At 43.4% G+C, this 13,979-nt stretch overlaps 1 protein-coding gene across 1 annotated transcript in view; it reads left to right on the top strand.

Annotated features, from left to right (window-relative positions):
* Positions 1–13,979, top strand: part of LOC126212700 (pleckstrin homology domain-containing family G member 5) — an 870,566-nt gene that overhangs the window by 459,941 nt on the left and 396,646 nt on the right. Inside the window, exon 4 of the mRNA XM_049940115.1 lies at positions 10,141–10,223. Coding sequence (XP_049796072.1) covers positions 10,141–10,223 — 83 coding nt within the window. The remainder of the gene's footprint in view (positions 1–10,140; positions 10,224–13,979) is intronic.

Below are 13,979 nucleotides of genomic sequence, written 5' to 3'. Positions count from 1 at the left end.
GAGGTGTCTTTGAAATATCCGAAAAGCGTCAGTAAAATATAAAATTTCACCTTCAGAATATTAAAAACATGCCCAAAATTGTGGTCGCCATTGGGTAATACGTCCACAGCTCGTGGTTTAGTGGCTAGCGTTGGTGCCCCTGTTTCACGGGGTCCTAGGTTTGATTCCCGGCCGGCTTGGTGATTTTTCTCTTTCCAGGGACTGGGTGTTTGTGTTGTCCTCATCATTTCATCATCATCATTCGTGACCATGACTAATTTGTATTTTTTAACAATTGGACTGGTGAAAATTGGGACTTTGTATGGGCGCTGATAACCACGCAGTTGAGCGCCCCGCAAATGAAACATCATTGTACAGATCGTGCACTAAAGTGCGCGTCATTTACGACGGTGGCCGAGTTTAGGTTCGTTCTGCGCATCTGACGTCACAAAACACAGTCAGCCAATGAACAGAGAACGACGTTGCCAGAGCTCGACTGCAGTGCAGAGCACGGACGAGTGTCTGCAGTTTTAGAAACGTTCGGTCATAAATAAAGTAATTGAACAAAAGCAGTGTCTTGATACCATACTTCCTACAAAAGAATGTTTGGAAAAAGGATTCTTTATACCAGCTGCTTCATATTCTATTAATTAATTAAACCAAACAAGCAATAAGCCTCCTAATCCAGGCGATAGCAAGGAAATTCATTCTCACCAACCGCTTCTTCGCAATAAAGAACAGCGGTAATTGTTTATTTCCTACTGTACTTCGATGCCAGCCGGAGTGGCCGAGCGGGTAAAGGCGCTACTGTCTGGAACCGCACGACCGCTACGGTCGCAGGTTCGAATCCTGCCTCGGGCATGGATGTGTCTGATGTCCTTAGGTTAGCTAGGTTTAACTAGTTGTAAGTTCTAGGGGACTTATGACCACAGCAGTTGAGTCCCATAGTGCTCAGAGCCATTTGAACCATTTTGTACTTCGATGAAACGTAATTCATAGTCATACCAACAGTGTTTATCGGTATTTTGCGTGATTCTTTAAAATCCTCCAGGAACTCAGTTAAATGACAAGCTGTGGTAGCGTAATGGTGAAGGTGTAAGGATGCCAAGTAAAAGGTTCTCAGTAGCCGGCACGGTAGCTCAGCGTGTTCGGTCAGAGGGCTAGCTGCCCTCTGTAATAAAAAAACTGAGTTGATGGATCAACAACGAACTGAAAAGATACAACGAACAAATGAGATTTAAAAAAAAAAAAAAAAAAAAAAAAAAACCTTGTTCAGTGCTCAATATTTTCTTTATTTAAAAACAATATCGAAGTGTCTTACTTCATCAATTTTATTCGTTTGAATGTAATTTTTTCGAAATTTTTAGTGGCAGCTAAAATCTACCATACAGAAAGAATACGCTGTGGACTTTTACCTCTGCAAACTCTTCAAAATTTACTACATTTAATGCTGCACAATAACTGTGTTGAACATTTAAACAAAATTAAGTCATTTATGGGGGAAGGTGTCAGTCAAGAAGATGTGTAAAAATCAAATTATTGGGCCAAATAGTTTTTGTGAAATCGAATGATAAAGTGCGTCAAAGCAGTCGAAACACCATGTGTCTGCACAGGCGAGCAGTGCAGTGATGACAAAATGCGGGGAGCACGTCTCTGTAGCAGCGAAAGGGTTAATGCGGCCGTGGTGGCTTTACTTCATAAACTGCGCGCTCCCCCCTAAACGTAAGTTAGAGAACTGTACTGTACTATGGCGCTGCTTCTCTTGGCGTGTACAACTGGCAACGCAGGAATCTTCTGCGTCTGGGCTGGCATGCGCGAACCGTCAAGATAAAAGAATTCAACTATAGCGCTGCGTATGTAACGCTTGTGTAACATCCACGAGATAAATTTTTGGCTACAGTGCGACGAGAGGAAATTATGCCTCTAACAGTTATAAACATTATCTATTCGACGTATGAAAAAACAGTGAAAACTTATAAATATTAATTATTTATATAATATTCTATGATATAATTGGACATATCGATGTGTATCATACAAAGACAATGATAATTGTAAATTGCTGTTATGATCTGCGTTTGTCTTCCTTTGTTTTTACCTTCTGTTGGTTGGATTTTGTAAGTTCGGACGCATATCAAACTGATGTCTGTTAAGAAATTGTAATTATTTGTTAATTATTACTTGAAAATACAGTTCATTACAGGGCTATTACAAATGATTGAAGCGATTTCATAAATTCACTGTAGCTCCATTCATTGACATATGGTCACGACACACTACAGATACGTAGAAAAACTCATAAAGTTTTGTTCGGCTGAAGCCGCACTTCGGGTTTCTGCCGCCAGAGTGCTCGAGAGCGCAGTGAAACAAAATGGTGACAGGAGCCTAGAAATCGTATGTCGTGCTTGAAATGCACTCACATCAGTCAGTCATAACAGTGCAACGACACTTCAGGACGAAGTTCAACAAAGATCCACCAACTGCTAACTCCATTCGGCGATGGTATGCGCAGTTTAAAGCTTCTGGATGCCTCTGTAAGGGGAAATCAACGGGTCGGCCTGCAGTGAGCGAAGAAACGGTTGAACGCGTGCGGGCAAGTTTCACGCGTAGCCGCGGAAGTCGACGAATAAAGCAAGCAGGGAGCTAAACGTACCACAGCCGACGGTTTGGAAAATCTTACGGAAAAGGCTAAAGCAGAAGCATTTCTTAAACAGGAGATTGGAAAACCGATGGATCGGTCGTGGTGGAGATCATGATCAACAATTCATGTCATGGCCTCCACGCTCTCCCGACTTAACCCCATGCGATTTCTTTCTGTGGGGTTATGTGAAAGATCCAGTGTTTAAACCTCCTCTACCAAGAAACGTGCCGGAACTGCGAGCTCGCATCAACGGTGCTTTCAAACTCATTGATGGGGACATGCTGCGCCGAGTGTGGGAGGAAGTTGATTATCGGCTTGATGTCTGCCGAATCACTAAAGGGGCACATATCGAACATTTGTGAATGCCTAAAAAAACTTTTTGAGTTTTTGTATGTGTGTGCAAAGCATTGTGGAAATATCTCAAATAATAAAGTTATTGTAGAGCTGTGAAATCGCTTCAATCATTTGTAATAACCCTGTATTATTATAAATATGAGTGAATAATTATTTGTAACTTTAATTCCTCTCTCAGTAAGCATTATCTCTGCTAATTATTTCTTTCCGCTGCAACGAGCGCAGCCATTGATGATAGCGATTTGGATCGCGTTTTTGTCTGTGTTTTCCTTAGAAACAAATCAAATGTTTGCTTGATGAGGTCTAAATAGTGCACAATATGAAAGTATAGTTTATAGAGTTTAATAATCATTTCAAATACTTACTTATTTGGTCTAACAATAGAAAGTCTCTATCAATTGTCTGCCGCCATCTTAACAATTATCTCAGCGGCAAATTCAAATTACGCAACTCTGCAGACATAAATGCCGAACGTAATGCAAATGTGTAAAAATAAATGTGCACCGGTGGTCCCGAACACATTTGAATGAAAATAATTCGAATCAGACTGGTTCTTTAAAAATAGTGCTCATAGCACGATCGTTATAACAAACTTTTCTAGCTGATGTATGGAGCCGAAATTAATTACGCACAAGTTGCGAAGAATATTGTTTCAGGTAACATACGTCAGTGTTGTGCGCGGCTGATATTCGGTGATCACTTTGCTGAAGATAACTGTTTCCATCATAATCCATAGTTGTATAGAATCTGTTGTATGAACTGTGATTTAGTGACACTTACGCAACTTACAGACAACACTTTAACACGACGTTAACTTGGAGTTCTTTAGCAACTTGACCAATTCTTTAGCCGGGAGGAAATTTATTTAGTAATTACTCAATGTAATAAAATGAGCCCCCCCATGAACCATGGACGTTGCCGTCGGTGGGGAGGCTTGCGTGCCTCAGCGATACAGATAGCCGTACCGTAGGTGCAACCACGACGAAGGGGTATCTGTTGAGAGGCCAGAAAAACGTGTGGTTCCTGAAGAGGGGCAGCAGCCTTTTCAGTAGTTGCAGGGGCAACAGTCTGGATGATTGACTGATCTGGCCTTGTAACAATAACCAAAACGGCCTTGCTGTGCTGGTACTGCGAACGGCTGAAAGCAAGGGGAAACTACGGCCGTAATTTTTCCCGAGGGCATGCAGCTTTACTGTATGATTAAATGATGATGGCGTCCTCTTGGGTAAAATATTCCGGAGGTAAAATAGTCCCCCATTCGGATCTCCGGGCGGGGACTACTCAAGAGGATGTCGTTATCAGGAGAAAGAAAACTGGCGTTCTACGGATCGGAGCGTGGAATGTCGGGTCCCTTAATCGGGCAGGTAGGTTAGAAAATTTGAAAAGGGAAATGGATAGGTTAAAGTTAGATATAGTGGGAATTAGTGAAGTTCGGTGGCAGGAGGAACAAGACTTTTGGGAGCAAAATAACTGATGATGGTCGAAGTAGAGAGGATATAAAATGTAGACTGGCAATGGCAAGGAAAGCGTTTCTGAAGAAGAGAAATTTGTTAACATCGAGTATAGATTTAAGTGTCAGGAAGTCGTTTCTGAAAGTATTTGTATGGAGTGTAGCCATGTATGGAAGTGAAACATGGACGGTAAATAGTTTGGACAAGAAGAGAATACAAGCTTTCGAAATGTGGTGCTACAGAAGAATGCTGAAGATTAGATGGGTAGATCACATAACTAATGAGGAGGTACTGAATAGGATTGGGGAGAAGAGGAGTTTGTGGCACAACTTGACCAGAAGAAGGGATCGGTTGGTAGGACATGTTCTGAGGCATCAAGGGATCACCAATTTAGTATTGGAGGGCAGCGTGGAGGGTAAAAATTGTAGGGGGAGACCAAGAAATGAATACACCAAGCAGATTCAGAAGGATGTAGGTTGCAGTAGGTACTGGGAGATGAAGAGGCTTGCACGGGATAGAGTAGCATGGAGGGCTGCATCAAACCAGTCTCAGGACTGAAGACCACAACAACAACAACAACAATAAAATGAGATTATCATTTTGATTTACAAATTAGTTAAATACCAAACCACTGAATAACCCAGCGAACGCCACACTTGGTTGCGAGGTGGAAGTATCACATGTACTGCCTGAGGACTGAGGCGAGCTGGGAAAATTTTCGCATATGGACTAATATCACAAAGTTTCATGTTGGCAGCTTGATTTTGGGTCGAGGTGCTAATTAAAACCTTATGAAACTGAAAAAAATTTCCATCACGTATTTCCGCAGCTCCGTCCGTACGCCCCCAGCTCGTTAGTGGGGCGCGCGAGGACGAATGTTAAGCGAGTCGCGATCGTAATGTGTCGCCACGACTCGCCGCATGCATAATGCATGACGCGCATGCGCGGTGTAGAACGAGCCCCGTGGCGCGTGAAATGCGTTTTACACCCCTCCTCCCCCGCCCCCTGTGTTTCCCACACCGATATCAGACTCTTCCCAGAGCGCGCAGCGACTAGCATTGCGTCACTTGTGCCCTCGTAAACTTTCCCCGGTTTATTACCGCTGTTAAAGGAAAAAAGCTCCTTCTTTAATGCCCACCCCTTCCAGTCTCCCCCCCCCCCCACCCTCTGTTCCCCCGCCGTTTTCCTTTACAAACTTGACCTCACTTCCCGCTAGCAGATAGTAACAAGAGGTTATCGCGGGTTTATTACTTCGCGGTTCGCAGAACTCCAGTCTCGTTAATACCCCACTAACTTTTAAATGCACTCCAAATAAGCTTCCTCTCCCCCATCCCCTCGCCACACTTCGCTTACTTTTTTTTTCTACCCCTAAATGTTGCACTTTATTCGCATCGGCAAGGGCGAGATTTAACCCAGAAAGGTCTTTCGGAAACTTTACGTTTCCAGCCACGTTTGTTTCCAGAGACATGCAAACGTAATGTCTGTGTATGGATATACAGTGTGTGCATAAAATCTTTCTCTGAACTCTGAAATTTATTTCTAAGGAACTATGGTACATACAGCTTTGCGGTTTGTCGCAGGTTGTAGCTTAGCCGGCCGGAGTGGCCGTGCGGTTCTAGGCGCTTCAGTCTGGAACCGCTTGACCGCTACGGTCGCAGGTTCGAATCTTGTCTCGGGCATGGATGTGTGTGATGTCCTTAGGTTAGTTAGGTTTAAGTAGTTCTAACTTCTAGGTGACTGATGACCACAGCTATTAAGTCCCATAGTGCTCAGAGCCATTTGTTGTAGCTTACCTGATACACTTTGTTTTTTATGTACACACATGCACATGTGCTCCATTTATTCCCAGTTGATCGTAAAGACGATAGTCAGTTTTTATCCACGTCTTTGCCAACATCTCTTCCGTCGTGTTTTCTACAGCATCTCGTATTCGTGCGGTAGCAGTGTACACACCACGAACTGCTCAACTCAACACTTTATCCTTTGTGTATGTTGTTGTTGTTGTTGTGGTCTTCAGTCCTGAGACTGGTTTCATGCAGCTCTCCTGCTACTCTATCCTCTGCAAGCTTCTTCATCTCCCAGTACCTACTGCAGCCTACATCCTTCTGAATCTGCTCAGTGCATTGATCTCTTGGTCTCCCTCTACGATTTTTACCCTCCACACTGCCCTCCAATACTAAAGTGGTGATCCTTTGATGCCTCAGGACATGTCCTACCAACCGATCCCTTCTTCTAGTCAAGTTGTGCCACAAACTTCTCTTCTCCCCAATCCTATTCAGTACCTCCTCATTAGTTACGTGATCTACCCACCTTATCTTCAGCATTCTTCTGTAGCACCACATTTCGAAAGCTTCTATTCTCTTCTTGTCCAAACTGGTTATCGTCCATGTTTCACTTCCATACATGGCTACACTCCATACAAATACTTTCAGAAACGACTTCCTGACACTTAAATCTATACTCGATGTTAACAAATTTCTCTTCTTCAGAAACGATTTCCTTGCCATTGCCAGTCTACATTTTATATCCTCTCTACTTCGAACATCATCAGTTATTTTACTCCCTAAATAGCAAAACTCCTTTACTACTTTAAGTGTCTCATTTCCTAATCTAATCCCCTCTGCATCACCCGATTTAATTTGACTACATTCCATTATCCTCGGTTTGCTTTTGTTGATGTTCATCTTATATCCTCCTTTCAAGACACTGTCCATTCCGTTCAACTGCTCTTCCAAGTCCTTTGCTGTCTCTGACTGAATTACACTGTCATCGGCGAACCTCAAAATTTTTACTTCTTCTCCATGGATTTTAATACCTACTCCGAATTTTTCTTTCGTTTCCTTTACTGCTTGCTCAATATACAGATTGAATAACATCGGGGAGAGGCTACAACCCTGTCTCACTCCCGTCCCAACCACTGCTTCCCTTTCATGCCCCTCGACTCTTATAACTGCCATCTGGTTTCTGTACAAATTGTAAATAGCCTTTCGCTCCCTGTATTTTACCCCTGCCACCTTCTGAATTTGAAAGACAGTATTCCAGTCAACATTGTCAAAAGCTTTCTCTAAGTCTACAAATGCTAGAAACGTAGGTTCGCCATTCCTTAATCTATTTTTTAAGATAATTCATAGGGTCAGTATTGCCTCACGTGTTCCAATATTTCTACGAAATCAAAACTGATCTCCGCCGAGGTCGGCTTCTACCAGTTTTTCCATTTGTCTGTAAAGAATTTGCATTAGTATTTTGCAGCTGTGACTTATTAAACTGATAGTTCGGTAATTTTCACATCTGTCAACACCTGCTTTCTTTGGGATTGGAATTATTATATTATTCTTGAAGTCTGAGGGTATTTCGCCTGTCTCATACATCTTGCTCACCAGATGGTAGAGTTTTGTCAGGACTGGCTCTCCCAAGGCCGTCAGTATTTCTAATGGAATGTTGTCTACTCTCGGGGCCTTTTTCGACTCAGATCTTTCTGTGGTCTGTCAAACTCTTCACGCACTATCGTATCTTCCATTTCATCTTCATCTACATCCTCGTCCATTTCCATAATATTGTCCTCAAGTACATCGCCCTTCTATAGAGCCTCTATATACTCCTTCCACCTTTCTGCTTTTCCTTCTTTGCTTAGAACGGTTTCCATCTGAGCTCTTGAATTCATACAAGTATTTCTCTTTTCTCCAAAGGTCTCTTTAATTTTCCTGTAGGCAGTATCTATCTTACCCCTAATGAGATAAGCCTCTATAGCCTTACATTTGTCCTCTAGCCACCCCGGCTTAGCCATTTTGCACTTCCTGTCGATCTCATTTTTGAGACTTTTGTATTCCTTTTTGCCTGCTTCATTTACTGCAGTTTTATATTTTCTCCTTTCATTAATTAAATTCAATATATCTTCTGTTACCCAAGGATTTCTACTAGCCCTCGTCTGTTTACCTACTTGATCCTCTGCTGCCTTCACTACTTCAATCCTCAGAGCTACCCATTCTTCTTCTACTGTATTTCTTTCTCCCATTCGTGACAATTGTTGCCTTATGCTCTCCCTGAAGCTCTGGACAACCTCGGGTTTAGTCAGTTTATCCAGGTCTGCAGTTTCTTCAGTTTTAATCTACAGTTCATAACCAATAGATTGTGGTCAGAGTCCACATCTGTCCCTGGAAATGTCTTACAATTTAAAACCTGGTTCCTAAATCTCTGCCTTACCATTGTATAAGCTAGCTGATACTTTCTAGTATCTCCAGGATTCTTCCACGTGTACAACCTTCTTTCATGATTCTTGAACCAAGTGTTAGCTATGATTAAGTTATGCTCTGTGCAAAATTCCACCAGACGGCTTCCTCTTTCATTTCTTACCCGCAATCCATATTCACCTACTGTGTTTCCTTCTCTCCCTTTTCCTGCTCTCGAATTCCAGTCACCCATGAGTATTAAATTTTCGTCTCCCTTCACTACCTGAATAATTTCTTTTATCTCATCATACATTTTATCAATTTCTCCATCATCTGCAGAGCTAGTTGGCATTAAACTTGTACTACTGTAGTAGGCATGGGCTTTGTGTCTATCTTGGCCACAATAGTGCGTTCACTATGCTGTTTGTAGTAGCTAACCCGCGCTACTATTTTTTTATTCATTATTAAACCTACTCGTGCATTACTCCTATTTGATTTTGTATTTATAACCCTGTAATCACCTGACCAAAAGTCTTGTTCCTCCTGCCACCGAACTTCGCTAATTCCCACTATATCTAAATTTAACCTATCCATTTCCCTTTTTAAATTTTCTAATCTACCTGCCCGCTTAAGGGATCTGACATTCCACGCTCCGATCCGTAGAACGCCAGTTTTCTTTTTCCTGATAATGACGTCCTCATGAGTAGTCCCCGCCCGGAGATCCAAATGGGGGACTATTTTACCTCCGGAATATTTTATCGAAGAGGACGCCATCACCGTTTAACCACACAGTAAAGCTGCATGTCCTCGGAAAAAATGACTGCTGTAGTTTCCCCTTACTTTCAGCCGTTCGCAGTACCAGCACAGCAAGGCTGTTTTGGTTAGTATTACAAGGCCAGATCAGTCAATCATTCAGACTGTTGTCCCTGCAACTACTGAAAAGGCTGCTGCCCCTCTTCAGGAACCACGCGTTTGTCTGGCCTCTCAACAAATACCCCTCCATTGTGGTTGCACCTACGGTATGGCTATCTGTATCGCTGAGGCACGCAAGACTCCCCACCAACGGCAAGGTCTACGGTTCATGGGAGGGGGGGGGGCGAAAGACTTCATTCTCCTTAAACAGATGACAGATGCCTCGAAGATGATCATGAGTTAGCACCACATATTATTATTTAATGTAGGTTAATTCTCACAAAGAAGAAGACAGCAACCAGCCACTATTAACTCTGCTATTTATTCAGGTGACACTGTATATCGTCGTGAAATTCCAACATTGCAGCTGCAATGTCAGGGGAGAAAAAAATTATTGTGTGATACTTTGCGATCGTCCCTCGTAGATCCCCGTTAAGCGATTTCGCCTCAGTCATAAGAAACTCCGCTCCCTACCTTGCTTGCATTGTTGACTATGCGAATGAAATAGCACAGTATTTAGTGTAATATTAGTACAATAGCCATTTTAATGTAGGTGTAATGATGCTAGGATTTGTCTAACGAAGATGACATTTCCGCATGGTACTGATGGAGTCGGCACTGTCTATATTTGTTGCAGTTCGCGACGCTCAGAGTCCCACGAGAAGTTCCAGCAAAGACTCCAGCGCGTCCTCGGCACCACTGCTCAAAAGCGTTTCGGAGGTGAGTAAAAACAAAAAAAAATAGTATTTCTCTGCGATACTTTTGGTGTATTGAGATGATAGATTAAGATATTAAATGAACCTAATGAGTTAGCTGTGAATAACCACAGTTGGTTGTCCTTTAGCGTGTGGGTGCTATTCTGTCATTCTGTGCAACGGATTAATCTGAGATGTACCCTTTACCCTGTGGCTCCTGCAAGATACAATTTCCACCCCTCACACTACTACAGAACTCAGACATACGCTCCTAACGTCGTAAAGAGAAATACCTGAAAAACTCGCAGCAATAAATATCTTCTGGAGTCGTCCGCTGTAAGGAAATGACACAAAAATTCACAAAATTTCTTACGTAACTAGTGGGATACTTGGGTACTGGAGTAGTGCTAGGTAGTGTAAGAAAAACATGAAACTAACGAAAATTATTATTTATTTTGCAAAAATTCTGAGAAATCACAATAGCACTTTTAGTTATGAACTGAACAACTTATTTCCAGGTTGTTTTCGGAATGTGAAGTTACCTCTTATGGATAGGATTCGCTAATGAAATTTCTATACAAAGTTTAAGATTGTTATCGACTTGGCAGAATGACTGAGAGGCGCGCCTACTCAACTCGAATAATTATCCGTTAGAATGTTGCTAGGTACGGTCGAGGATGTCGCGTGTGAAATGCAGTGAAGTGTACTGTTGTGGAGGAAATATGGGGCTCGCAAGAGCTGTAGCACACAATACCGTAAGCTGCGATGACTGCTGTCTGCGCCGCTCGCTGCTGACAAATAAGATAACTCTCGTTCTGTCTGGATTGAACTTCGCCAATCAAACTCTCCCTGTGCGCTGATGAAGTCGAGGACTCCTATTCGCCCCTAGTCTAACTATTGGCGTGGTACACCGGTCAGGTAACCAGTCCACCGCAATGCCACTCAAAAATTCACTCGCAGGCGTTTAACTACAACTCTGTCGGTTCACACTGCACAATGAGTGTGGCGGCCAACACAGTGAACAACTCTTAATCGCAAGGACTCAATATAGAGTTGCACTCCGATTCGCTCTCGACAGAGGTGCTCTCCCAGTGAAGTACTGAGGAGAGACTTGTTCCTCGCTCTTTGAGCACACGTACTAGCGCGCATGCTCTCGTTACGTGATCTCGCTGCGAGAGTGACAATGGAACAGACCCTCTCCACGCCAGACGTGAAGGGGTATATCTTTCGGTCTCTTCCATTACTCCTTCAGCTCAAGGCATCAGGAATATCGTCTGCCAATCAGCATTGCTCTTCTGAAACGGGAGAATGACGTTTCGTTTAAGGCGACCAATCCGGAAATGTGTAGCTTCGGCGTTTGGCGTTTGCTGTCTCTCTGTGAAAACCTCTGAAACTGCGTGCTATGTTTGTAAAGAATGCGTAGGCTGGGCGCTCCCAGACAATGTAACGGAATTTGTTTTTAAGCCGAGCACGGGGTCGTTCTCCCCTTTCACTCGGGCAAACACTGTCTGCTCCACAGGCGGTCGCTGTCCAACATAGATAGGCTGAATCTGGAGGGACCGGCCTCTCGGCGTGCGGTCTGCCTCTCCCGAACTAAAAGCCCCTATCACCGTCGTGTATTGAATGTGTGTGTGTGTGTACGCCAGCCTCAAGTATCTCAACCCCGGTGCGCACTTGTTATTTGCGTATCGTTTACATGAATTCATACAACATTGACTTTTATCTTATCGAGACTGCGTTCGAATGAAGCGTCTCGATGTGTGGAATATGATTGTAAGGGCGGAATATGTAAGCAATCAAAGTAAGGAGACCACGACGTCTTACGGTTGATGGGATTTGGGGGAAGGGACCAAACAGAAGAATGGCAAAGAGTCGGACGTTCCCTTTCAAAGGAAGCGTCCTGGCATTTGCATGAAGCGTTTTAGGAAAATGACGAAACATCTAAATCATGATGGCCGGGCGCACATTTGACCCGTCGTCCTCCCGAATGCGAGTCCAGTCTGCCAAACGCTGCACCACCTTGCTCAGAAATCGTACAGTAATTTTACAAAACGACTCCTCATTCTAGCACCAGTTTACAACAAGATGCCGGAGCTATGAAGGGTACCTAGCTACTGGAAAGGAATGCGCATGTCATCCCTATTCCCAAGAAAAGTCGTTTTTAAGTCATCAGTCTTCTGACTGGTTTGATGCGGCCCGCCACGAATTCCTCTCCTGTGCCAACCTCTTCATCTCGTAGCAGCACTTGAAAACTACGTCCTCAATTGTTTGCTCTACGTATCCCAATCTCTGTCTTCCTCTACAGTTTTTGCCCTCTACAGCTCCCTCTAGTACCATGGAAGTCATTCCCTGACGTCTTAACAGATGTCCTATCATCCTTTACTTCTCTTTGTCAGTGTTTTCCACATATTCCTTTCCTTTCCGATTCTGCGCAGAATCTCCTCATTCATTACCTTATTAGTCCACCTAATATTCAATATTCTTTTGTAGCACCACATCTCAAATGCTTCCATTCTCTTCTGTTCCGCTTTTCCCACAGTCCTTGTTTCACTACCATAAAGTGCTGTGCTCCAAACGTACATTCTCAGAAATTTCTTCCTCCAATTAAGACTTATGTTTGCTACTACTAGACTTCTCTTGGCCAGGAATGGCGTTTTCTCCACTACTAATCTGCCTTCGATGTCTTCCTTGGTCTGTCCATCTTCAGTTATTTTGCTGCCTTGGTAGTACAATTTCTTCATCTACTTCGTGACCATCAATCCTGATGTTAAGTTTCTCACTGTTCTCATTTCTGCTACTTCTAATCACTTTTATATTGTAGAATTAACGGAACATATTCCATACCGTCGCGTAGTTACGATTTTTGAAGGACGAAAATCATCTCTGTGAATTCCGTGATCACAGTTCTTGCGAAACTTACAAGAGTATCCGGCGTAGGAACAGTCGAAACTTTGTAGGTGAAATAAGATAAAAAATAAAGGGACATCCATTTTGGCTTAGCTGCCAGCACTTATTAGTTTACGAGAAAATGACAGTCATAAAGTTTCGTTGCCGCGTCACTAGTCCTGTCGCGCAGACTGTATCCAAGTTTGCTGGTAGCGTCATCTTACACTACTGCCCATTAAAATTGCTACACCACGAAGATGACGTGCTACAGACACGAAATTTAAACGACAGGAAGAAGATGCTGTGATATGCAAATGATTAGCTTTTCAGAGCATTCACACAAGGTTGGCGCCGGTGGCGACACCTACAACGTACTGACATGACGAATGTTTCCAACCGATTTCTCATACACAAACACCAGTTGACCGGCGTTGCCTTGTGAAACGTTGTTGTGATGCCTCGTGTAAGGAGGAGAAATGCGTACCATCACGTTTCCGACTTTGATAAAGGTCGGATTGTAGCCTATCGCGATTGCGGTTTATCGTATCGCGACATTGCTGCTCGCGTTGGTCGAGATCCAAAGACTGTTAGCAGAACATGGATTGGTTTAAATGGCTCTGAGCACTATGGGACTTAACATCTGAGGTCATCAGTCCCCTAGAACTTAGAACTACTTAAACCAAACTAACCTAAGGACATCACACACATCCGTGCCCGAGCCAGGATTCGAACCTGCGACCATAGCGGTCGCGCGGTTCCAGACTAGCGCCTAGAACCGCTCGGCCACTCCGGCCGGCGCAGAACATGGAATCGGTGGGTTCAGGAGGGTAATATGGAACGCCGTGCTGAATCCCAACGGCCTCGTATCACTAGCAGTCGAGATGGTTCAAATGGT

Source organism: Schistocerca nitens, chromosome 11 (genome assembly GCF_023898315.1).
Source record: "Schistocerca nitens isolate TAMUIC-IGC-003100 chromosome 11, iqSchNite1.1, whole genome shotgun sequence".
Lineage (NCBI taxonomy): Eukaryota > Metazoa > Arthropoda > Insecta > Orthoptera > Acrididae > Schistocerca > Schistocerca nitens.
Note: the sequence above shows the minus strand (reverse complement) of the source record. Positions and strands in the feature narration are given on the sequence as shown.